This window comes from Silurus meridionalis, chromosome 14, assembly GCF_014805685.1.
Source record: "Silurus meridionalis isolate SWU-2019-XX chromosome 14, ASM1480568v1, whole genome shotgun sequence".
In the NCBI taxonomy this organism is placed as follows: Eukaryota; Metazoa; Chordata; class Actinopteri; order Siluriformes; family Siluridae; genus Silurus; species Silurus meridionalis.
The window spans coordinates 4,487,748-4,514,027 of record NC_060897.1 but is presented as its reverse complement, the minus strand read 5'-3'; the positions used below and the strand labels follow the sequence as shown (position 1 = coordinate 4,514,027).

General features: G+C 41.8%; 2 protein-coding genes across 9 annotated transcripts in view; one reads left to right on the top strand and one right to left on the bottom strand.

Moving 5' to 3' along the window:
* Positions 1–17,379, top strand: part of gpatch8 (G patch domain containing 8) — a 29,828-nt gene extending 12,449 nt beyond the window's left edge. For 3 of the 8 annotated variants that reach the window (XM_046866331.1, XM_046866333.1, XM_046866332.1), the window contains 7 exons: positions 368–386; positions 2,808–2,880; positions 11,292–11,359; positions 11,488–11,574; positions 11,725–11,868; positions 12,101–12,231; positions 12,404–17,379. In XM_046866331.1, the coding sequence (XP_046722287.1) occupies positions 2,874–2,880; positions 11,292–11,359; positions 11,488–11,574; positions 11,725–11,868; positions 12,101–12,231; positions 12,404–16,256 (4,290 nt within the window). In that variant the 5' untranslated portion in view covers positions 368–386; positions 2,808–2,873 and the 3' untranslated portion in view covers positions 16,257–17,379. Of the gene's footprint in view, positions 1–367; positions 387–2,807; positions 2,881–8,808; positions 8,851–11,291; positions 11,360–11,487; positions 11,575–11,724; positions 11,869–12,100; positions 12,232–12,403 lie in introns of all 8 variants that reach the window. The other 5 variants (XM_046866334.1, XM_046866335.1, XM_046866329.1 and 2 more) reach the window with 3 other exon arrangements.
* Positions 17,380–20,455: 3,076 nt separating this feature from the next.
* On the bottom strand, positions 20,456–25,486 carry gosr2 (golgi SNAP receptor complex member 2). Its single transcript, XM_046866338.1, has 6 exons — positions 25,273–25,486; positions 24,652–24,716; positions 23,179–23,287; positions 22,331–22,463; positions 22,104–22,244; positions 20,456–21,163 (listed from the first exon to the last, which is right to left on the bottom strand). Exons 1-6 carry the CDS (start codon positions 25,299–25,301, stop codon positions 21,002–21,004), a joined length of 639 nt encoding a protein of 212 aa, XP_046722294.1. The 5' UTR covers positions 25,302–25,486; the 3' UTR covers positions 20,456–21,001.
* Between the last annotated feature and the right edge of the window lie 794 nt (positions 25,487–26,280).

Here is a 26,280-nt window from a genome sequence, read left to right as displayed (position 1 = left end):
TTGTTTAATCTCCTAACCCCCTTCATTTTCCTCACTTCCTCTCGCACACTTCTCTCACTGGGTTATTAGCAGCACATTGCACACCTCCCTCTCTCTTTCACCAAACACTCTATCCTTGTGGGAGTGTACCCAATTTATACCTGTTTGGACAATATAATCATTTCTTTTCTTTTTGTCTTTACAACTACAGACCGACAATCGGCTTGTGTACGCCTGACACGGCCACTGTCGTCATGTAGTGTGAAAAGAGAAAACGTTTGCATTAGCTTATATAAAATCTTAAGAGTCAGTGTGAATAGTAGAGAGATGTAGAGTCTGGCCGTTTTTTTCTTCCGTTTTGTGTGACGTTTGACTGTTCTTTTGACAGGCCAGGGTTTAAAAGCCAGGTTCGTATGGACATGTTTTCACTCCACTTGCACTGCTGTTGGACTCTTTGGCGTTGTTGCTTCTCATCTGTCTGTTTTATTTTAGCACATTCGTCTGTTCATCCGCCCCAAAAAAAACCCGCCTCGCTTGTCCTGGTCACGTCGCAAAACATCTGCTCGTCAGCGCCCCCCGGCTCCCTTCGCCGAGCCTGGTATAGATGACTCTGATTGGCTGTTTGGAAATTTATATCAGCCTTTTTTTTTTGATTGGCTTGAACGTAGGGTAGGTAATACGAGGTCATCTCTGTTCTCTCCCCCATTCAAATGCTGTTCCTGTCCTATAAAACTGCGCTGTGTGTGTGTGCGTGCGCACTGCAGAACCACTGCATTGCAGGCCATTTGGGCTGGGCTTGCTGCAAGCACATGTGCGCAGCTGATAAACGAAAGGGGGAAAGAAAGAAAAACGCCACAAGGCTTATCTTTCCTTCGGCCATCGATCAAAAACGCAGGAAGATTCGGTCTCGACGGAAAACACGTCAAGCCATCAGCGAGTACGTCCAACGACGTCTCCACATCGCAAAATTTCTGATTAAAAAAAAAAAAAGCAATGAACCCTGCTAAGCACAAATCTATAACAGGAAATCTGCCGTGCTCTTCTCACGTTCCTTTTTTTGAGATGGGCATTTATTCAGCGGGAGATTTAAGACGTTTGGCTTGCGGGGGGGGTGTTAAGGCCTTAGCTATAAAGAGCACGTAGGACACAGATTACCAGGACAAATCCTATTTCTGAAATCTGAAACGAAGTATGATTGCAATATAATATATTTGAAATATCAATCATGCAAAAAGGTGCTGACGAAGACCCGTGTTTTGAGCCCGTGACCACGTCCACCCAATCATCACGCACTAACTATTGTTCATTGTTCACACTTTTTGGCTGTGAGACCCTGAAACCCTTAACCCCCCCCTACCCCCTCCCATTAATGATTCAGCCTGCTCCGGTCTAAACCTCGTCCCCTTCTCCTCGCCTGTATCCTTTCTCCTCAGTATAGAGAAGCTTGTGCGTCGCTTTGCCGTGCCTGCTCTCATCTCTTAACGCCATTCACGGTCACCTTTTCCTCCCTGCTCAGCACACACTCCGTACTACTAACACCGCCGTCTCCTTTTTGTTTTTTTGTTAAAATGGTTTTAACAAAAAGCCGCATGCTGTTTTATGGGTTTTGGGTTTTTTTTTTTTTTTTGTAATCACCTTCCTCCTCCTCCCCCTTTCCACGTTTCTCATGATTATTTTTTTGTTTGTTTACAGTGTTTTGTTTTGTCGTCCTCCCCTCCTCCCATTCAGTCTGCTTGGAATGATTAGCACCAATCTTTTTTTTTTTTTTTTACTTTGATGTACTTTAAAGTAATGCAATAGTGTTGCATAAATCTTTTGAAGTGTTAGAACGGTATCTTATCCCGACACTCTTTCTTTCTCTCTCTCTCACTCTCTCTCTTTTGTTTTATTGTTTTGTTTTCCTTCCTCCCACGCGCACACACGTGCACGTACATCGGGCCTCCTAATGGTAACCTGAGGCCTCAGTCTTTCTCTCTCTCTCTCTCTCTCTCTCTCTCTCTCTCTCTCTCTCTCTCTCTCTTCCATTTTTCTTGCTTACTGTCTCTCTCTGTGTCTGTCTGTCTCACTCTCTCGTTGGCTGCATACTGTATGTTTCGTGGTGGTTCTGTTGTCATGGTGAACTCACAGAACGCTTGTGGAATTTTTTTATTTTATTTCATGCAAGATGTTGTATTGCTTTTTTTTTTTTTTTTTTTTTTTTTGGTTGCTTTTAGTTGTTTGTGTATTAATCTCTTTCCTTTCTCTCTCTCTCTCTCTCCAAGCGGTTTATATATGTATGTACATGCCATGCACATATATAACCGCTCATTTTAAACCCCCTTTCATTCTGAGACTGAAGGTGAATCAGTAGACTCAGATTTGTTTTTTCTTTTACTTTTTTTCTTACAGTTTTGTGTGCTGGCTGTTTGTCCACTGTTTTTTGGTGAATAAAAAATGCCTCATTTACTGTGTAGATTAGGTTTTAGGCTTTAAAGTGAGCACTTTGGGGGTTTTACATTTTAGGGTACTTTTCCCAGCAGAGAAACCTGTGACTTTGTCCTTTACTCACCCTCTCATCCCTTGTTCCACTTTTCCCCGTCTTCCTTTTGTTCTCTTCCTTTTTTTTTTTTCTGACAAGGAGTTCTGAGTTTTAAGAGTTAGAAGAATACGCTAAAGAGGAGAGTAAAGATTTAATTTAATTTATTTAATTTAATTTTTTTTTTATATAAAAGTCTTGCTGCCACGTGCGCTTGCGTCAAGTGTGTATGAGTGCGAAGGTGTGAAAAAAAAGCTCTTCTTATTATTGGAATATTTTTGGTTTTTCTTCCCTTTTTCTTTCCTCCCGTTAGGATAACATTGGCCATCGGCTACTTCAGAAACATGGCTGGAAGCTGGGACAAGGCCTCGGCAAAACGATGCAGGGTAAGGAACCGCAACAAAAACACACACTCGCACACGTGTACACAAATGACCCTTGTTTCTTCTAGTGTTACAATTCAAATATGTTTTATTTCCGTTTCCTACACGTTTTTTTTTTTTTCGATCTCATGCTACGTTTCTGCGACGTCGTCATTCGAGTAGCCGGTTTAGTTTATGTATTTATACGCTCGCCGGATGCCGCAGGACCAGGAAACATCAGATCTTCTCTTAGAGCGAGTCTTCTGTGAAACAGAAACTGCGGTGGGGTGAAGGAGGAAAAAAAAATATCTCAGATGCCGTTTCTGACCTACAGCACCGATCAAACCGAAGCAGAAAACGATTGTGATGTATGAAAGGACTGAAACGCACAACAAAGATCTCCGCTCTCTAGTCAGATAGCAAAGAAAGATGTTATCACACACACGCTGCACAGATAACGCAGGAATTTCAGGTCCATTCCAAAATTGCATCGTTTCTCAGTTCTTTCCTGTTCCTTGTCCTCTTTTTTTTTTTTTTTTTTTTTTTTTTCTCCCCTTCCCCACATTTCTGTCTTTTTTGTTGTTGTTATTGAAGGTTGTATGTAAGGCATCCTTTGTTAGCATAGAGCTGTTTACCGGTCGCAAGGCGTGTGTGTTTGTGTGTGTGTGTGTGTGTGTGTGTGTGTGTGTGTGTGTGTGTGTGTGTGTGTGTGTATGCTAATGGGAGGGACACCGAAAATAAGTTTTCCCCCTCACACACACAACCCGTCCTTGTGTCAAAGAACAAGCAGCTGCTTTGAGAAGCGAGGGAGCGATGGCACCGGCTGCGCATAATCATCAGACTTCAACGCAGATAATATACCAGTGTTTCTTTTTTTTTTTTTTTTGTTAAGTGTTTTTGCGTTGCCAGGCGGAGTAGTGGCACATTTTTTTCCAAACTGGCTAGAAATGTAAAGTGTAGAGTGGTGTTATCAGCTGTGATCGAATGCCATGGAAGTGATGCAGCTGGTATTTCCCGATTAGGAAGGAATGAGATCTGAGATGTAAAAATGCTTTGGCCAGATGTTTGTGTTGAAGTCGTGAACAGACACCGCATGGCATTGTTTTTCTCGACCGATTAATCAGTTGATTAGGCTGTTTCTACCGATTGACTCAAGAAGCTTTTATTGTCATTTCAACCATAGATAGCTGACGCAGTACACAGCGAAATGAGACAACGTTCCTTCAGAACCCTGTTGCTACATTAAACAACAACGTTTTTCAATCGATTAATCGACCGCTCTGCCGATTATTTTAACGATTAATCGGCTAGTTTATTTTTTTGTTGCTGAAATTGCTAAAAGGAATATCTCTAAAAACTAAACCCATTTAGTGCATTTCATTGCCATGTTACATCCAAATGTAAATACAAATAAATATATACAACACAATACTAAAACAATAAAATAAATAAATATACACACACCGTACTGTGTTTTCTTTGTTTTAGTTCAATTATCCCCAACTTTGGAAACATAAAGGTTCACCAAAGACTTTTTTTCTCTCGCAATTCCGACTTTATTTCTCGCATACATTCGACATTTCTGGTATCCATGTTGTGGGCCTGAAGTTTGAAGGTGTTGGTGTTTGAACGAGGCCTCCTCTGCTTCATCTGTCCTCCAGAGCTGATTGTTAGACAGAGTTCTCTCCAGTGATTGGAGGAATCGTTTTACAGCTTAAATGCAATCAATAGTGCACATGATTTAATATAGTCGAGGTTTCACATTCTGCCAGCACCTTCTTCAGATCAAGGGTTTTTATTTCTTTTCTTTCTTTCCCCAAGCAACCATTTTCTTCTGAACTCGTTCATTTGCATGTACACACAGCGTTAAACCGATTCGTGATTATTTCTCATTTCCCAAATAAAATTCGGATCGTATGTACAAGCATGAGATGCGCTCATGTGTTTTGGCTCGGTAGGTGGTTGGGAGTTTTTTGTTTTGTTTTTTTCCCTCCTCAAAGATTTGCTTAGATTTGTGTCCTACTCCTTCAGATTCAAGCAAATTTTGCATGTGGAAAGCCCAGAGCTCGAAATGGTGCTCTCGTACTTTCATGCCCTCGCATGTCTGGATGATGCTGATGTCATAGCTGGCAGACAGAGAGTCTATTCAGCAACTGATCAGCGTTCAGCAGATTCAAACAACCAGAGACTCGCGCAAACCCCCGTCGGCTCAAGTTTATTACTCCTTATGCTAATCGTAAACATCTGACGAAATCTACGACCTTCGTATCAACATGCCTGCGATAAATCTTTCTCCAAAAGAACACTCCATTTCAGTCAAGACTGGTCTCGCTTAGTTTAAAGGTAATACCCCAGAGTCAGTGCTTTCTTTAAGTGAAAACACAGAGATACTCGAGAAGCAAGTTTGCCTTTGTTCCAAATCAGTGTTGTTGTCAGTTGTATTCGAGTGCTTTTGCACAAAACTGTAAAAGTGAGCGGTTTTGCCGATCAAATTTTTTTATTTATTTTACGATCGATCGGGTTCAATTATCTAAAAGTGTTTTTATAGCAAATTAGGTGCTAAATATTTAGCCAGACCCTTTCAGCCCAGATTTAGAAACGAGCTCATTTCCTCATGCACGGTATAGACGGTTGTTCGCGTGCTGCTGCTTTTGCGAGACTAGCGTGTGGATTAACCTCGTAATCCGGGCTCAATATGACGAATGCATGGGGGCTTGTGTTACACAGGAGCACAAATACACCCCCTGTTGGCCAGCTGTTGCAAACGGTGAAGTTTTGAAAACTTCCCAAACTTGTTCCAGCATGACGATGCTTGAAGATATGCTTTTGTGTTGGTGTGGAAGATCTCCTGCAGCTGAGCTCTGACCCTCAACCCTGTTGAATACATTTGGGATGAATGTGAACGCTGACTGCACCACCCCCAGGCCTCCTCACATCACCTACATCAGTACCTGACTACTACACTTCAGCATTGCTTAGTTTAATTTCTTCTGTGTGCATATCAGAAAAGGTTTCTTCTCTGTGAGGAGTCATTTATTTGGGATTTATGATCGGAGTCTCCACTGTCGGTTTAACAAGACAAGCTTTTTACGTGACCGAAATCAGAACCTGGAGAGGGAACGAACGTTTAAAAGCCGTCAACGCGAGTGACGACGCGTTTTGCTGACGTTGCGTTGAATGTAACTACAAATCGATAAACAGGAATGATGACGCTTGTCGTCGAGGCTTGTCGTCGAGGTCGACCAAAAAGAAATCCGCGTCGGTATTGAACGAGCAGCGAGAGATTTATTATGCTGTTACGTGGAAACCGGATTTTTTATTTATTTATTTATTTATTTATCTTTTCCTTCAATGTGGAGAACATTTTTTACCTCAATATACACGATCTCTACTGCTCTCCTGTCACTGTAATGAATTGTCTTCCCGATGCTTTGAGTTTCCATTGTATTGACTGTTATTTTACTCTTCTTTCTTTTTTGCTCTTGTTTTGTTTTGTAGGTAAGGTTTGTAGGAACCTCCCCTGCCCTTTTTTTGTGTGTCTGTGTGTATATTTATATATATATATATATATATATATATATATATATATATATATATATATATATATATATATATATATATATATCTGTATATATGTGTGTGTGTGTGTGTGTGTGTGGATGTTTTTGCACAAAATGAAGACGTCCCTTTACAGTGTAGCTTAACGACCTCTCTTAGTTCCCTCCTGTAAGCTTACAATCACTAAACTTTTCTCTGCCCAGAATGCCAGCGCTACAATTCCAAACTCACACCAGATTCCAAACAAACAAACAAACAAACAATCAGTGATTGTGTAGCTCACTGTAAGTCAATGACGGTCTTGTTGATTTCGCTTACCCTCAATAGATCACTTTTTTGTCATCTCTCGGTGTTTCTTGATTGGCTGTGAACATGAGATTTGGGTCCTCTGATTGGCTTTGAACTTATCTCTGCTTTTATCTCTCCCATGGTATAAATATATATAAATATTTCTTTTCTTTGAATAGCTTGCAGAATGAGCCCGAATCTCCGCCCATTTCCCCGCCCTCCTCCCTTCCTCCGCCTTTCAGCCGCTCTGTCAGTTTTGCTTGCGTCCACTTTTGTGAAGTGACCGTACACGTGGTAACGTGGGTGTGGTATTTCCACGTGGATTGTGAGTGCGAGTGTGAGTGCGTGAGTGTCACTGGTGAGGGGGTCGGGGGGGTTCAGATGTTCGGCTTGGCAGGGTAAAAGAAAAAAAAACCTTCACCATCCTGCTTGTATATTTAGATTTGTGTTTGCCTGCTAATTGGTCTCCCCTCTGCTGGAAGCATGCTGGTCATTTTCTCCCAGGCTGCCGATTTTTTTTTTTTTTTATCATAATAATAAAATGGGGTAAAACTCATTGTGCTGCTTTGAATGCAAATGCGTTATACCATTATACCAGCTGTTATTCTACAGTATGACTACTGCATTAATGCAACACACACACAATAAAATAGTCTTTCTTAGTCACATAAACGATGACCCGCATGATGGTTGAGGGGGGGAAAGGGGGGCTGCTACTGTGCTTATTTGGTCTTTTTTGATCATTTTTTGAGAATGAAAGTTGCTTTAAATAATTAATAGGGATGCACTAATACTCCTATCGGTATCAGGTAAAGCTCAAATGATGCTACTTTTTGTTTTGTTTTAATGATTAATCAACAATAGCATTCAGATCAAAGAAAAAATGAGGGGGGGAAAGCGCATATATATATATATGTATATGTGTGTATATATATGTATATATGTGTGTGTGTGTGTGTGTGTGTGTGTATATATATATATATATATATATATATATATATATATATATATATATATATATATAAAACTTTATTTATTTTAATTTTTTTTAAGTAACTCGATAAAATGTCTCATGCAGAGGAAATTTCGGCCAACCGTAGACGTCTACCCACACAGCGCCAGGGGAATTAAAATATGTATGATCTTAATAACTGCTTACAACAATGACCGATTGTGATGCATTGAAACAACAGTTAAAACTGGAAAGTTTGATTTTACGCTACAGCATTCGGTAGCGGGATTGTGATCAATTTGATTTGAACTGATTTTCAATGTTAAAAAATAATCTTATTTTTCATAATTATTATTTTCATATTTGATATAAATTCTTTTGTGAGGTAATTTTTTTTTTTTTTATAGTAAATGTGAAATCGGAAAGTAAAGAACCCAATAAAAAAAGATTGTAAAAAAGTTTTTCGGCTTCTCCCTTTAGGGGGCGCCACAGCGGATCATCCGTATTCATGATCCGCATGTTTGATTTTTTTTTTACGCTGGATGCCCTTCCTATCGCAACCCTCCTCATTTATCCGGGCTTGGGACCGGCACTAAGAGTGGCTGGGGTTGGTTCCCTGACCCGGGATCGAACCCGGGCCGCAGCGTAAAGAACACAATAAATGAAGTAAAATATCGCAACAACCTAAAAATTGTCATAAAAAATAAATCGAATCATGTATATTTATCTCCAAACTATTGATGGAATAATCCAAATGTGTTTGACTTTGGGACTGAAACACAATAAGCTCTGTAGCTCATATCAACTAACTTTGATTATTACTAGGTAGAGTATATATTTTGGTGTCTGTACTGAACACACAGTCTGGCACACAGTATCAGTGCATCCCTATTATTTAACATGTATCATCAACAGGACAGTGTTAGTTAGTGGGAGATACAGAATGGAGAAGGATGAACAGGAAGTCAGAGGATGGTGAGAGTTCTTTCGTGTAATCATACCCAAAGCCTCCATAGTGGAAGGGCTGCATCAAAGCCTCTGCTCCTGAACTCCTTAAACCCCCAAGCCTTAACAGTTCCCCATTTGACCCCCTGACCCCCCTCTCTGTGTTCTTCAATCTTCCTGCTTAACCAATTGGTGTTTCTTTTTTGCAGCATTATGATCCTGGCCATGTTGTGCTGATGGTAAACTTAGTGGTAAATGTTATTTTTCCCCTGATTGAAATTGGTTAATTTTTTTAATTTTTTTATTTAATCCTTTGATAATTTTGTTTCCCTTAATTTTATTTTAACCCTCCCGTATTCTTTCATTTACATTTTCTGTCATCAGAGCACAAGTTTTTTTTATTTTTTATTAATTTTTTTTATAAATAAGCTTCAACTCTTTCTACCTCTTTGTATTAGTCGTCATTCTGCTGCTTGTGTATCAGAGAAATTGACATCACTCTTCCTGAGCATTTCTCGTTTTGTTTTCAGTTTTTTTTCCCCTCTCTCTTTTTGGTTGTTCGTGCGATAAAACGTCTTTCTCCAATTTGCGTGCGTTCTTCTAGATGATGCTACTGTTCTCCTGTTTACATCATTCAGTTTTGGCCCGATTTGAGACTCCATCCTACTTTTATAATAAAAAAAATAAATTAAGAGTTGAATTTTTTTATTTTTCTCCTGACTGGATAATATGCAATTAATGCTCCGGACTTTTCCAATTTTCTGTAAACAATGTGTGATTGGAGGGCTGGAGTCTGGATAGACCCTGATTTACTTTACGTTCTTAGTTTTGTTTATTATACAAAGAATTGTACCACTGGGTTGAAGCTCTAGATTTTCTCCGGGAAAAGACCTGGGAATAAACTATGCACTACACCAATTATATTTGAGTCTCTATTACTTAATTGGGGTGCAGAGGGAGGTACTAAGTGTTACGGTTCACTCTGTATAGTCAAAACCTTTGTGCCTACTGACTGAGTACATGATGTTTATTTGTTTATCATAACAGGAACAGTAACAGTTTCTGATACAGAATTACATTTTACTTCACAGCTGAACATCATAAACTCTGTCATCTTGGACTTTAACCTACAGTTCATTTATTTGGTGCGTATTATTTCTTGAATGAGATTCAGCCCACGGGTGCAAACCGACCCAGCGTGTAAAACCATTTTAACGACCTAAAAAAAAAAAAACTGAAACCAAACCACATAAATGATTTGAGTCTCTAATTGAATGTGCCGTGGTGCCAGCCTTTTCGCAGCAGCAGTTTAGTATGACTTCTGTTTCTTTTGCCTTTCTGTCTTATGTGAATCCACCCCCTTCCCTGTTTGTGTGTCTATCTATCTGTTTATCTGTCCACCCCTAACCCATTCCCACTCTCTCAGGTAAGTACACCTCCAAAATCCTGCACTGTCACCATGGCAGCGTCTGGCCTGTGACATCACTCTGCTGCTGTAGCTCAGTGCTTGTATCATTCATTCTTTCTATCTCTCTCTCTCTTTTTTTCCCTCTGTCTATATCTATGTATTCCGCTTTGTTTGGCTGGTTATGAGTGGATTAAGCAATTATGTGTCAGTTTTCCGAGTAGTTTTGATTGTCTTTTTTTTTTTTTTTTTTTTCCTTTTGATTCATCCTGGTTTTGTTCCTCTTTTTTTTTTTTCTGAAGTTAATTATTATTTGACCTAGCTCTTTTCACAGCTTGTGTTCTAATACACATGAGCTTGGCATTCACAGAAACGGGAATGCGGATCAACTTTTCTCGGCACCACTGAAGGCATCTGAAGATGCCTTTAGTGAGCTGTTTAAGAAAAAAGAAAAGAAAAAAAGAAAACTGCCCACAGTTTGAAGATTTTAAAATAGGAGATAATCCAGTCAATATAAACTCATATTACACTTGGAAAATTGATCATTGCAAAATAAACATCACATGCTGGAAGATTTCTAATGTGGGATGTGGGGGGACCACATCCCACATTAGAAATCTTCCAGCGTGTGATGTTTATTTTTATTTATTCCCCACCCTCCACGATAGATGCTTACAATTGTTCCCATGGTGGAACTCCACATTAATCCAGTTTGGAGTTTCGGCGGTCTGTAAGTCACATCGCAGGGTTGCTACGCTGCCATTTAGACGATCCCTGGACTCATACAAATGAGTGCAGTGGAAGTACGCATGGGCGAGATTGATCACCCTCAAAGCCGAGGACACTGTAGGGACACTGCGACAAATCTAATCCAGTCAATATCGGCCTCGTTCCTCCTCGCTCTCGTCTCCCCCTCCATCCCGCTCATAGCTTTAGCCGTGGTGTGCTTTTAAAATCTCCTTTCATTTGCTGGGGCTATTTCTAAAGTCACACTCCGTTAAGTGTGAAACGGTGCATACGATAGTATCCTGTCCCAGACAGTGCAATTCACACGGCGGCAATATTGAACGCAGAACGCCGCACATAAAGCTGTGAGAATGGCTAGCATTTGGTTCACTGTAGCTTTCTGATCTCTTGCACTTGAAGGCAGTCTTTCTAACCCAGCACCCTGTGCTCTAAGCAGGCTGTCCCACTCTCGCTTTGTTTAAGGCCCTGTTCGGAATCTAACATATGCCCTCTCTCTTTCCTTTCTCTCTCCCTATGTATTTCTCCTTCCTCAACTCGCAGGACGCACCGACCCTGTACCCATCATCGTCAAATATGATGTCATGGGGATGGGACGCATGGAAATGGAGGTGAGGGGAATTTGCGCATCGACTTTGACTTTGTGAACAGCTTTCCTTTTTTCTTTTTCCATTTTTCCTCAACATCTCCTCCCCCGTGTTTGTGTAACCTCCTTGACCTCTTTGTATCTTGGTGACAGCTGGACTACGCTGAAGACGCAACAGAGAAGCGGCGAGCATTGGAGGTGGAGAAAGAGGACACAGAGGAGTTGCGGCAAAAATACAAGGTGACACTTAAGTGGCTAGACAACTTAGCTTGTGCTATTAACTCCCTCTATAGGGGGAGGGGGAAATTACATCATTCTCTATCTACCTAAATATTTCCATTTAGGTCTTCCTGAGCTAGCTTTGTTTTTTTTTTTTTTTTTTTTTTACAGGATTACGCCGAGAAAGAGAAAGCCATTGCCAAGGCGTTGGAAGACCTGAGAGCGAATTTTTACTGTGAACTATGTGATAAGCAGTATCAGAAACACCAGGAGTTTGACAATCACATCAACTCTTATGACCATGCACACAAACAGGTAGGATAAAAATGCTATTCGCTCTTCAGGATGATTTTTATGGCCAACTTGTATCCAGGCAGTCACAGAGTTAGAATGGTTTAATTTAGAATTTCTCGATCTGACAATGACACAGTGTAATTTCTTGACTTTTTTCCCCCTCCGATTATTCACATTTTCAGGTGTGATGTGAGATTGCATTCGTCTAATCTGTTTTTCTGTTCCTTGTGGGGTTTTTGTTTCCTCCTCTCAGAGGCTTAAAGAGCTGAAGCAGAGGGAATTTGCCAGGAACGTGTCTTCGCGTTCCCGCAAAGTTGGAAAAAAGCAGGAGAAGATGCTGCGACGTTTACACGAGCTGGCGGAGCAGAGGAAGCAGCAGGAATGGTGAGCGCAATGGCCACCGCTGTCTCTTCTGACTATAAGATGATGTACAACATTTTTGGAATTCAATTCAGCCTCCTGTATACAGATAAAGTGAATTTTTCAATAATAACTGGTTTATTAATGATTGATTTTAGTCTCATTCCGGAATGTTTTTGCCATCCTTTTTCTGCAGCGTTCCTGGTAGCGGACCAATGTTCAAGCAAACCACAGTGGCAGTTGACGGAGAAGAAGGTGGCTTCTCAAGCATCGATGGTGTTCCTATGACCCTAGATAGTGCGACAGAGGAATCTTCAGGAGAGGATAAGGGAAACTCTGGCGGTTTTGGTCAAAGCTCCCCAAAACCGGGACCAACCATCAGTTTCTCCCTTCGCAAGAACACGTCTTCGCCGACACCAAGCGTTGGATCCAACGCTCCCAAAGTCAGCGTGTCCTTCTCCTTTGCTAAAAAGGCACCTGTCAAACTAGAGACAGCTGCAGCTGTGTTTGCAGACCATGGAGAGGAAGCAATAGAAGGAGAAGAGTGCCAGGAAGAAGCAGTTGAGAAAACAACAGGGGAGGAAGGAGGTACAGCATCCAGCACCGACAGCCCACAGAGTGGATCTGGTGGCACGGGTGGAGCAGATGAACAGCCCCAGTCTGACGATGGAGGGACTCTGGCGTCCACTCTTAACAAGTTAAATATGATGATGAAGAAAGAGGAAGGTTACTCTGGGCAGGAGCCGGAATATTATCACTATATGCCTCCTGCGCACTGTCGGGTAAAGCCTCATTTCCAGTTTTTGCTCTTCATGAAATCCTCTGACCAGTGCAGTAGTCGAGAGGAAGAAGAGGATGGGGAGGAAGAGCAGGAAGCAGGACAATCGGAAGCAGAGGTCGAACAGAAAGAGTCTAAAAACAGCGATTGCAAATCAGAGGACTCTGTGAGTGAGCCTGTAAAAGAGCCAGATACAAATTTGACTTCGTTGCCCAAAGTAGATACTGAAGTGGTATCTGATAACACCCCAGCGAGCAATGCGGATTCCTCGAGCACTGGTTCCCAATTAGTTGAGGCTAAGCAAGTGTTATCTGAATCTCAAGACACTGGCCCTCGCATGCCAACAGACCCTTTTTTTCTTGTTCTGAGTAAAGACGAGAGCACTACATTACAATGGCCTTCTGAACTCCTGGAATTCACTAAGGCTCAGCCTTCACTGTCCTACAGTTGCAACCCTCTGTATTTTGATTTTAAGCTGTCCAGGAATAAAGGCAACAGAGGTGGTAAGGCAAACAAAGCTGGTAAACCAGCTAATGCTGATGGTGGAGAGGCATCTAAGCCAGAAGATAGCATTTCCACTGTAGCCACAAGTAGAGAAACTATCGCAGCACCACCGGGTGTCAACGCTGACAAAAAAGACGATTCTTCCTTGAAAGAAAGGACGACAGATCATGAGAGCAAAGACAAGAAGCTAGAAAACTCTGAAGATGCAGTAGGAGGGTCTAAGAAAAAGAAAAAAAAGAAGAAACACAAGAAGTCAAGCAAGAAAGCCAAACAAAAGGCTAAAGAGAAAGTAGAGGGTGAGATGGAGACTGAGACACCAGGGGAGAAGAGCAAAAAGAAAAAGAAACACAAACGGAAGAAAAACAAAGCACGGGCAGAGGACGACGTGAAAGCAGGAGAAAATAAAGACCAGAAAGACACAGATGAAAAAGGTGGAACCAATTCCTCTGCACAGCCTACAGGAGGAAATTTGACTTCAGATGGAGGAAAAAGAAAACGGCCCCATAAAGAACTGTCGCAAAGGGCAGGTCCTCAAGAGGGCAGCACAGCAAAGTCCAACTCTTTAGAAGAGCACAGTGCTACAAAACGTCCCAAACCTGACCCGAGCACATCAGGTGCGTCCTGCTCTGCTTCTGCCCAGAAGAGCACTGCGGGTGGTCGCCCCCCAACAAGTGAAAGCGACGAAGAAGGAGGCTCTGCGTCTCAGCGCTCACGCCGTCCTCACCGTCACGCTACCCCTCCACGTGAACATCGGCACCACAGCGAGGACTCCGGACAGTCGGGTCGCTCACGAAGCCGTTCCACTCACAGAGGAGATCGTAATCATCGGCGCAACAGAGGTCAAGCGTCTCGCAGTTGGTCGTATTCAAGCAGTTCGGAACGTTCCTCGGCAGGAAGCAGCGCTTACAGTCGCCGCAGCCACAGCTACTCTGATAGCTACAGTGACTACAGCAATGGAGAACATCACCGCAGGACAAAAAGACGGTCTTCAGACTCTGAATACGACAGGAGAGGGGGTGGGCGGTCACATAGACGGCATTACTCCTCCTCGTCCTCAGAGGAAGACTCTCGTTCTCGGTCACGCTCGCACAGTCGCAGGAAGCACCACAGACGACATCATCGCAGCAGCAGCCGCAGTTACAGTCGGAGCAGCAGGAGCAGCAGCGCTCGCTCGTACAGACGCGGCAGCTACAGCCGGAGTCGGAGCTCTGCCAGTCGCTCGTCCAGCTCCACTAAAGGCTCACCGCACCGACACAGTCACAACCGACGAGCTGACAGCTCTTCGCGGCGGCGCAACTTTAACCGCTCTCGCATCTACCAGTCGCAGTCTCTGAGGTCTTCCTCATCCCGTGCACAGCCACAAACCAGCCATTCGACTCAAGCAACTAAAGGAAGCGGCGGAGGAGGAGGTGCTTCAGAGCATCGGAACACACTCACTGCGCGACAGCTTCTCGAAAAAGTACAGTCTCGCAAGGGCGGCGAAGAGTCAGGAACCAAACCAGGCAACAAAATTAAGGACCCCCCACAGGGCTACTTTGGGCCCAAGCTCCCCCCTGTTCTTGGAACCAAAAACATGTTGCCCCTATTCGGTAAACTGCAAGCAGGGAAGAAACCTCCATTACTTTCTGTAATGCGAACGGACGATGGGGAAAAGTCAGGACTTGGAAAGGGCTCCGATACAAGTAACGAGGTGATCCTTGTCGAGCCAATCCGCGAGTTTCCACCTCCACCCCCACCCCCTCCTCCACCGGTCCAGCAACAGCAGCAACAACAGGTGGAGGAGACGATCTCAAATACCGTGGTCTCCGATGAGACCAGAGACCAAGTCTCAGAACCCCAAGTACTTCATGATCAACGGTCAATTTTCGGGCAGGAATCAGCTGAAGTGATGCCTGCATACCAAGTTGAGCCTGGCCAAGACCCCAACAACCCAATGATGGACGGGTGTATTCTGGGACCTGACATGGGCCAGCAAACAGCCATGCATGCCTATCCAGGCTACACGGTCCCCACTATGGAGGAGGAGGATATGGGCATGGAAGCCGAAGAGGACGGCTTGGCACCGCTGGAGAGCCAGCCGATCACATTTACCCCAGAGGAGATGGAGAAATACAGTAAGCTTCAACAAGCTGCCCAGCAACACATCCAGCAGCAGCTTCTAGCGAAACAGGTGAAAACTTTCCCGTCGGCCGCGGCCGCTGCAGCAGCAGCTAACCTGGCTGCTGCCGCCAGCCTTATGCCTGCACCTCCTCCACCGCCTGCTGCTCTGCAACCGATCCACATTCAGCAGCCTGCTGTGTCTGCGAGTTCAGCCACGTCTATTACAACGGTGCAACACGCCATCCTGCAGCATCATGCAGCTGCCACAGCGATGGGACTCCACCATCATAATCCACACCATGCTCACCATGCTCACGCCCAGCTTGCCCAAGTGCACCATATACCCCAACACCACCTCACCCCTATTTCTTTGTCACCTTTGGGCCACACATTAGGTCATACTTTAAGCCACTCAATAGGGCCCACTGGTCTGATTTCAGCCCACCATTCTGCCTTTCTCCCTGGCCAGCCAATCCACATAATCCCAGCATCTGCACTCCACCATGCCCCATTAGCTTTACATCATGTCCCCCATGCCCTTTATCCCACTCTTTTCGCACCACGGCCATCAGCTGCAGCTGCAGCAGCAGCTCTGCAGCTCCACCCTCTCCTTCACCCCATTTTTTCAGGGCAAGACCTTCAGCACCCTCCTAATCATGGTTCCTGAGATTACCTACCTTTATTTGGTAGCCTTGCTTCTTTTTATTAGCCGTCTTTCCATCAGTGGTAACCTCTCAAATATAATATTCGTTGGACAATCAACAGTAAAAAAATAAATAAATAAATAAAAATAAAAAAACAACCTACGATTTAGAAAAAAACGTGACACATGCTCTGAAATACCCGATAGTTTTCCCGACGATTATGAATTTGAGGATTTCTTACAAATTGAGATTTTTGCAGCTATAAAACCCACCACTGGATTTTTTTTTTTGATTTATAGAATTAAAAAAAATATTCTTCATGGTCTTATTTTCAACCCTGCAGCCAAAGAGACTTACTGTGGACAGTCAAGTTGCAGGCATATAATCAGGATTTATTGTTAAACAGATTTTCTCCTCCAAGTGAAGCACCAAAACCAGAACAGGAATTATGAGAGGGATTAAAAGCCATATTTCATACCTAATGCAACTGTAAAAGGTTTGTGATTAAAAAGATTTAAAATAAATGAAATACAAAAAAAAAAAATCCATGAGGAAAATGAAGAAAACCGAACACAACTGAGGCGCTTAACAAAACCTCGATGTCGGAAGATGTTGACGTTCGTTCTGTTACACTGTCTTGGGTGTCCCCTTATGCTCTGATGGACCTAAGTTGCACTGAAAAATGGACATCGAGATGCTGCTTTCGCATCATGTAAGAACTGTATGATTGTAGTACTCTGCAATAATTTTATTTTTTATTTGATTTTAAATTATTTTCCAGGTTTGTTTTTTTTTTTTGTTTGTTTTTTTTCTGAGCTTTTCCTTGTGTAATTAATTCTTTGTAAATAGATATCATAAAGTATTGTAAAATAAGACAACTTTGTAACTGTTTAAAATTAGTACAAAAAAAAGAATGAATGGACAAAGAAAAATAAACAGAGGGCAGGAAAAGATTTGATCAGGGTTGGTACAATAGAGCTGAAAAAACCTGCTGTAACTGGTGTGGTCATGGGGCAGGTCTGATGCACAGGGATTCGTTTTGGGGTTTGGGGCGATGTTACGTTATACATTGCGTAAGTGGAAGCAAATATATTCACTTTTTTATTCTTTATTGATGTGATGGAAAATAAAGCAGTTTGAGACCTGTTTCTGTGGGTTTTATTTCCAGTATGTTTTGTATGAAATGTGTTCATACCGGTTTTCCATTTAAAAGTTATGTTCACCTACAAATGTGTGTGGTTTTGAATATCAGGTCCTCCAACTGGTATGTTTTTGTAAAGATTTGCAATGTACTGATGGCTCGAGGACCTCATCCTGTTGTCCATCAGAACATGCTTCTGTCATCCAAAAGAAATTTTCCTGCATGGAAAGGACTGAAGGTCAATCGTAAACTGTACTGTATTTCTATACCGTACCATTTGGCATTCTAGTATTGTCTGTGGAAGAGTATCACCCTAATGATGATGCATTTCCCTTTTGAGTGGCTCCTCTCAAAGTTTCTTCGTGTTTCTCAGCAAAAATGGTAATGAAACTTTTTTTTTTTTAAAGTCACATTTATTGAAATGTCAAGTCAATAACATCAAATAGCATCAAGTTTAAAAGTAGAAATTGTTTGGTTGATAATCTAATTGTGGTTTCTTTGAGTGTATGAACTTTATTTTTAATAGAGAACATAAGAGCATGAAATTGATAAATCCCGTTCATTGTGATCCACCTGTCATGCCCTTTTTCCCCACTAGAGGGGAGTGCCCCACACTGAGAACTAACGCACTAGTCAATATGATCATATGATTCTTTGAAGGAGACAAGTGGAGTCAAACCAAGCCAGTAAAAAAAAAAAAAAAAGCTCCAAGCCAGTCTGTTTCTTGATCTCTTTACTGTAGGAGTAAATCCTGTACCGTACGTCTCATATTCCAGAAAGCATGAATAATTTAATGTCACATATACCCTGCATTCTCGATTGATTAACCCCAAACTTGCTTAATCTGGGTATACCGGTTCCAAAACACCTGTTATGAGTGAGGCTTTACCTCCTCTTGGTAACCCAGAGTTGATGCCAGTGCACGAGGTACAAGTTCCCGAAGACAATTATTTTAATGGTGGTTTACGAAGAATCCCATTGTAACCACAAAATCAAAAATATTGCTGCATCTACAAAAATTTTATAAAACTAGATATATTCATCACGTTCCCTTTTCATTGTGATGCAAAAATAGTTTGGCGATGTTGCAAAAATGGACAAGCGTTTACTTTTTGGGCTCCGTAAATTTCTTTATACTGTAGAAGTAGTTGTGGTCCTTTTTTTCGTTTTTGTTTGGTAGACAAAGAATCCTTGTACTTATTTGCACATTAGAATGAAGAGTCCACACTTCTGCTGTGACAGAAATTGATTACAGAATATGGCTGGGGATGTATATGTAGATGAGGGTCCATGTACCTCCGCCCTGAAGGCGTCCTTTCTCATTTAAACATTAGATTTATGATTGTATATAGAATTATATTTTGTCTTTCTAGTGGACTGCTGTCTTAAGGTCCATCTTCAAAGACATATTAGAAAAAGTGACATGGAGATGGACTTTATACAGCTTCAAATGGAGAACTTGGAATTGAATGGCTGGAACACCAGCTTAAGGTGGGAAACAGTATGTGAACATTAATGTCATTTGTTGTTAAATAAAAAGCAATAAATACAAATGTCTTTTATCATTCCAGCAAATAAAGAAATAATAAACAGCCCTTGACTGTTAACTGATATTATTTAAAGTGCTTTTTTTGGCAAATCGTTTTAAACATTCTGCCATCATGTGCATGGCCATCTGGCTTGTATCAATATGAGTGATGAGGTGGGTGGCAGCACCTATTACCTATTTAGTGAGGACCAGTAATGACGGGTAATTGAATGGTTTAAACACCAAAAGATTTACCACCCAGTATTTTATTGTTACCGGCACATTGATGGTATGGATTGACTTCCTATGAACATCGTCTCCTTCACTGACAGAAGAAGCTTTAATAGCAATGTGGGTTCCATCCATGCCCCCGAACACATTTGGGAACCTTGAAATTGAAAGTAATATAATTATAAACATTTGTGGCTGTATACAGTATGAATATATGAATAGATTAAGAAGTGCTAGGAGACTACAATCCTAAAGTCTCTCATAGAAAGGACAAACCTGCCACTCTATATGACTCTTAGAGGTTTATAGTCAGGGAACTGCACAAAAGTGTGTAGGAACCGTTTAAATCCAAGGCAAACTGTACAAACTGCCCTAAATTTCCAAACCATCTGTGCTTCCACATCCACTGGATCATCTTGAAATGTGCTCTGTCACCTCTCTGAAAAAAACTAGTCCTCAAACTGAGCATAAGTTGCTATAGATACTTACATACCATGGGAGTTCTTGGAACCAAAAGCTGAGAATATCTGCTTACTTACCCTTAAACTTACTCAGGTATGCTTTCTGGAATCCCCCCCGACACACACTTTCCTCCAGATATTCAATGATCTCTGAATCATTGCATTCACATCGGAAAAGGCGTCTACTGTTGTAAACAACGCAATGTTTGTATGAAGATCTTCTCTTACGTCCTCAAGAAACCATAAGGAATTAGTCTAGTTGGTCTGTATATTTAAGGCGTATTAAAAATTTGTGATGGAGGTAATTTCTTTCAGAAACAATGAACTAGCAGTACTGGATTGAGCCACTAGGTGGCACTGGTTGCACTTTTCATGGCAAAGTAAGCAAGCAAAGAAAATACCTTCTAAGAGTGCGTTAGCTTTGGTGATAAAGGAGGGTGTTTGCTATTACTGTAAACTCAGAGGATTGAACTTGGAAAAAGGAGAAAGTAACTGCAGTGTCACGTGTTTGGTGGTTTGACATGAAGGTACGCATAAGAGGAAGCTAATTACCCAGAAAAAAGAAAATTCTTTACCTTTCTAACTCCAAATATGTTCTGATCTCTCGGGTGCATCGAGGTCTGGTGTCCATCTTGTTCTCCTACTATTAGAACTGCAGCTGTGAATAAAATCTTATGGATTTTCATTTTATATTTTGCTAGAAACCAGGAATCTCCGATTATTATTTCAATCTTTTATATCAGAGCAGAAGATTAAAGAATTTCTGGACATGAGTGATTGTGCAAGACACCACAAGGGGGCAGCATTGAGTAAGTGGACAGATTTTATACATATAGTAAACCATTTCTGAAGAACAACTACTCGTTCATGCAGTTATTTATTAGATCGTTGAGAGATTATGATGTTCTATCAGTATAGAGGAAAAAAATCGGAATGATTGTGCAGCAGAAGACAAAAAAAACAAAATGCTAGGAGGCTCCCATTGGCACGAGTTCACCAAAACTGGACAGTTGAAGAGTGTTGATCTGATCAATCTCAATTTTCTGCTGAGGCACATTCAGAATTCTGGTGCCAACCATCCAGGCCAGTGATGGTATAATGGTGTGGAATGAGTATTGCTGCATTCCTTCATGGCCACCAATGTCCTGGTCCTTCGATGGCCTTTAATTCCAGGAAAATAATGCACCCAAGATATCTCAATCATAATAAGTTCTGTGGTCTTCCTAGTCACCAGATCTGGATGTAGTAGAAAACCTTCATAGAGACCAGAATCTCAAAGATCATCTTGTGGATTTAATCCCATGGAAAAAAAAAATTAGTCTGTTCTGAGACCAAAGGATCCGAAGATCCATTCTACATTCAGGCTTTTTTCTTTCCAGTTATTAGTCCATTTGAGGCAAGAAAAATTCAGCTCAGGTATTTAAAAACCAGGAACATGACGACGCAGGTGATTAGCATTCCTCCTACCATGATGAATTTATCCTGAGTGGCTCGTTTCTCGATCAGACGCATCACCGTGTTGGACAACCCCAACATGTTGGCCACGTCGAGCATCTTCTTATGGGTACCCTGTCATCCGCGGCGAGAGAGAACGTTTTGGTTAAGCGCGTGTTCTTGGGTCGACCATCAAGACTACAGTTTTTCCTGGTTGCTTTGGAGCTTTTCTCGGAAATGAAATTCTCAAAACTGCCGATATGAACCTCCACGGCGTAGCGCACATCATAAAAGCGAATCGAGAAAAACAATTAATCACCAATGCTTTTTGTACATTATTTTAATAATTGTGTCGAATTGGCTGCTGTATCCTACGTTATCAGTTATTGACGTCATGTTGATATCAAATGATACTGCTTTTCATTTTTTAATAAATCTGTCTTGATGAATTGTGCAGATGAATCTGGAATGTCACTAATGAAGGCGAGTGAACGGCATCGGATCAACAACCAGGAAACATACGAACACTAGTACAGTACAGTCTTCTTCTTTCGGCCATTAGGGGGCGCCACAGCGGATCATCCGTCTCCATACCCCTCTGTCCTCTACTTCTGCCTCTTTCAAACCAACTACCTGAATGTCTTCCCTCACCTCATACATAAACCTCCTTCTTCATCTTCCTCTTTTTCTCCTTCCTGGTGGTTCCATTCTCAGCATTCTCCTACTGATATACCCCATGTCCCTCCTCTGCTCCCAACGAAAACCTCAACATCTCACTCAAGTACAGTAAAAGTGTGAATCCTGTGCCGTCATACTGATAACGTGAACAGTGACAGAAGAACCTGTTATTCTGGTGGCAATGAGATGTTCATTGACATGAAAACCTGAGAGATGAACTGAGGATTTTGAGAAAAGTGCAACCCAATATGTGGTTCTGTTTATATTCTGTTTGCGAATATTCAGGACGATTCGAGAAATGCTCCAAAGCGACCAAGAGAACCTGTAGATCCCATACAATGAGAAAACTTTGGGAATAATAATAATAAAAAAATGCTTGGCAGGGTTTCAAATTCACCTTCAGCGTGCTTCTCTGGTCGCGGAGGCCGTTGAGAATGCTCGCTCCGGAGCCGAGAAGGTCGTCCATGCCCCTGTGTGCACTCTGCAGGTTAGAATTAAACTGAAGAGTGTCGTCTATGGGGATGGACGTGTCCATGTCCTACACAAAAAGAAACGGTGAACAGAAATTAGGACGCTAATGTCTAAAATACGGTGTGTGAGTGTGTGTGTGGTGTGTGTACCGACGTTGGTGGTGAACGTGCGACTCATCAGCTCGTCCCTTTCCCTCTCCTGAGCCTCACGTGTGTATCGTCTCTGTTGAAAGTTTCTCAGGGCTGACTGTAAATGCTGCATGTCGTACTTCAGCTGCTCCACGCGCCTGCGGGCGGACCGACAGCAAAAACAGAATGACTCGTTCCGTATGACAGGACGGATTGTCAACAGTCATCGCAAACATTAGCTATGAGCTATACACGCTGCCATAATATCAGCCGTGCTGCTTAGATTTTTTTGTACATCATGCAATTGATGGAATATTTTTTCCAAACATCCGATCGGGAATTCTGTTACCGATTCTGTTAACGTAGCGCAACTTCTTATATAGACTGTATAAGCCCCGCCCACTTCTGATCTGAGACCGCTGTGGCGTATCGATTTGTACTGCGCATGTGCGAAATGAGTTTATGTTTCGATGAGTAAATAAATGGATGGAAGGAATTCATTTATATATAAATTGAATAAATAAATAACCATTGTCTGTGTTTCTTAAATACAAACATTTGTTAAAGTAAGCTGAGATTAAGGGAGAGAGCATTAATCATTTTATTTAATCAATTTAATTTGTGCTAATCTAATAAACTACTCAATTTATTCAATATAACTTAATATAATAGCATTACACATGCTACACGCCATACAAAAGCAGGTGCTGTTTTAAACATCCTTGAAATGAATTAAACGCCAGCACACACTAGGATGAGGAGTGTTCATTTTCTCATTAGGGGAAGATGAGCGGCCTGGCTTGAGACTGCTGCCTCATCCCGGTGCTCACTTCCGAGTCTCCTAAATTTGTCAGAGAGGTCGGAAAAACTCACAGTTTGGCGTTCTGACGGCGGTTCGGTGGTTCTTTCCCAGCCAAGATCTCGAGACGTTCCAGATGAGTGAAGACGTGCTCAATTCTGGCCTGCAGTTCATTTTCAACCACTGGAAAACACACACAGACACACACACGTCATAACATGCTCCAGACCGGGGCAGGCACCGTGTGCTCCTAAATTTCTAAGCAGGCTGGATGGTTAACTGTTGGTTAGTAACTCATGCACTTGCCCCAGATAAACAGGAAGTGTGATCTCAGGTTCTTCATGTCCATTCCAAGATTCTATAGGTAAAAGTTTTCAGGTCATATTGTTACGAATGTGAGATCTATTTAAACAAATGTCCCTTTTCCCTCACATACTAAACACTTCTCTATGGTTTGCCTATCTAAAAACACATTAGGCCCAGAGCTACTGGCCGAGATATCATTAACCGTTCCTCCTTTCTCTGTGAACCCAAGGCTGATTGAGATCCAGGATGTTTGCCGTTTCCTGGGAGAGGCTCTGGAGCTGGTGGGAAACATTATCGAAACGTTGGGGGGGTTGGCTTAATGATGCACACAAACACTAAAACTGTCCAGCTCCACACCCACTGAGACACTCTTCACACTCGTACACACAATCGCGTGATGTCATCGGCACCCATGCGGGCGACTGCTTGGCTGAGACGCTTTTCTGAGACCCAGAGATGTGTATCAAACCCAAACTTTGGACACCACTTATCCCAAGCCCTTTATTCACCCACTCCTCCCTGTCCTTCCTGCTCGGGCACCAGACTGACTCGCTGCTCTCGGGTCAGCCCCACCTCAACACGCCACCTCAGTTTAATTTAAACAGAAAACAGAATAATATAACAGGATCTGCATCACTGCCTGGTTTGGGAACTGCACCGTCTCGGATCGCAAGTCCCTACAAAGGATAGTGAGGACAGCTGAGATCATCATCACTGTTCTGTGTTGTCTTGTCCTGCGTTCTCTTTGCACTGTCCTGCATTGTCTTGCACTGTCCTGCATTGTCTTGCACTGTCCTGCGTTCTCTTTGCACTGTCCTGCGTTGTCCTCGTCTTTGCACTGTCCTGCGTTGTCCTCGTCTTTGCACTGTCCTGCGTTGTCCTCGTCTTTGCACTGTCCTGTATTGTCTTTGCCTTTGCACTGTCCTCTATTGTCTTTGCACTGTCCTCTATTGTCTTTGCACTGTCCTCTATTGTCTTTGCACTGTCCTCTATTGTCTTTGTCTTTGCACTGTCCTCTATTGTCTTTGTCTTTGCACTGTCCTGTATTGTCTTTGTCTTTGCACTGTCCTGTATCGTCTTTGTCTTCGCACTAATAATATATTTATCGTTTAACCAAAAAAAATCATTATTGGACAGATGATTTGAATAAAATGTCCCGTACAAAGTCCTAAGGTTAGTTTTCATCAGTTCCTACAATGTGATCTTGAGAGAAAAAGGAATGAGGGTGAACAATCACTCACGGTGAACAGACTGTCGCTCGGTTGTCTCCAGTCGCCCCATATTGGACTGGATCTCCTGGATTTGTCTGATAATGAAAGACAGAAGGAAAGTTAAAGATCATGACTGATCATTCATTCACAGCTGGTCACAGGATAACAACAGGTTGAAGTAATGAAATCATATAATTAATGATGGGGAGGGAAACAAACTCGACTCATCGATGATTCATCATGTGAAACTGACACACAGTGACACGTCACAATAAAATGTCTGCTATACGGATAATCAGATCCTAACACACTGAAACTGATTTTTACATGATATGAATGATGTTTACGCCAAACCTGATACAAAATTGAATCTCCATTGAATAATAACACAATAATAATAACAATACTAATTCCCAATCTAATAATTATCAAACAAAATAATCATAATAATAACAACTAATAACTTATACTGTACTGTCATAACACACAACACTGTACAGTATGTTACTGGTACATTTCTTCTTATTTTTTTATTAAAACAAGAAAGATAGTCATTATTGTGACACATTAAAATACACAAATAAATAAAATAAATAAATAAGTGTTTATGAGCGCGCTCCTGTCGGAACCGGAAAGTGCGCGTGCACTCACTTGTTAGTTTGGTGGTAAAGAGTCTCCATTTTCTGACCCAAACTCGATCCGTGAGAATAAAAAAATAAATAATAACTGAGAATAAACGATAAATTTAAAGGAAGGAAACTTCCTCTTGTTTCCTTTCGTTTCAGTCACAAAACGAAATGCAGAACCGACAGAAACACGTCAACGGAAACAGGCGTAATCTACGTCTTACGTTCGCGTACGTTCCTTCTACTTCTTTAATGTTTCACGGAAAACCACACCGCCCCCTAATGGTGTGGAGTAATATACGTGTATATGTATATATGTGTGTGTGTGTGTGTGTGTGTGTGTGTGTGTGTGTGTGTGTGTGTGTGTGTGTGTGTGTGTGTGTGTGTGTGTGTGTGTATATATATATATATATATATATATATATATATATATATATATATATATATATATATATATATATATATATATATAAACTTTATTTATATACAGTACAGACCAAAAGTTTGGACACACCTTCTCATTCAAAGAGTTTTCTTTATTTTCATGACTATGAAAATTGTAGATTCACACTGAAGGCATCAAAACTATGAATTAACACATGTGGAATTATATATGGAATTATATACATAACAAAAAAGTGTGAAACAACTGAAAAATGTCATATTCTAGGTTCTTCAAAGTAGCCACCTTTTGCTTTGATTACTGCTTTGCACACTCTTGGCGTTCTCTTGATGAGCTTCAAGAGGTAGTCACCTGAAATGGTCTTCCAACAGTCTTAAAGGAGTTCCCCGACAGATGCTTAGCACTTGTTGGCCCTTTTGCCTTCACTCTGTGGTCCAGCTCACCCCTAAACCATCTCGATTGGGTTCAGGTCCGGTGACTGTGGAGGCCAGGTCATCTGGTGCAGCACCCCATCACTCTCCTTCTTGGTCAAATAGCCCTTGATACCTTCAGTGTGACTCTACAATGTTCATAGTCATGAAAATAAAGAAAACTCTTTGAATGAGAAGGTGTGTCCAAACTTTTGGTCTG

What these genes read in the sequence shown, in the direction of transcription:
- gosr2 (XM_046866338.1), bottom strand. Translation starts at nt 25,301, where the DNA reads ATGGAGACTCTTTACCACCAAACTAACAA. An exon ending in CTTTACCACCAAACTAACAA is followed by an intron (nt 24,717 to 25,272) that starts GTGAGTGCACGC and finishes TTTCATTATCAG; the next exon opens with ACAAATCCAGGAGATCCAGT. An exon ending in CGCCGTCAGAACGCCAAACT is followed by an intron (nt 22,464 to 23,178) that starts GTGAGTTTTTCC and finishes GTCCGCCCGCAG; the next exon opens with GCGCGTGGAGCAGCTGAAGT.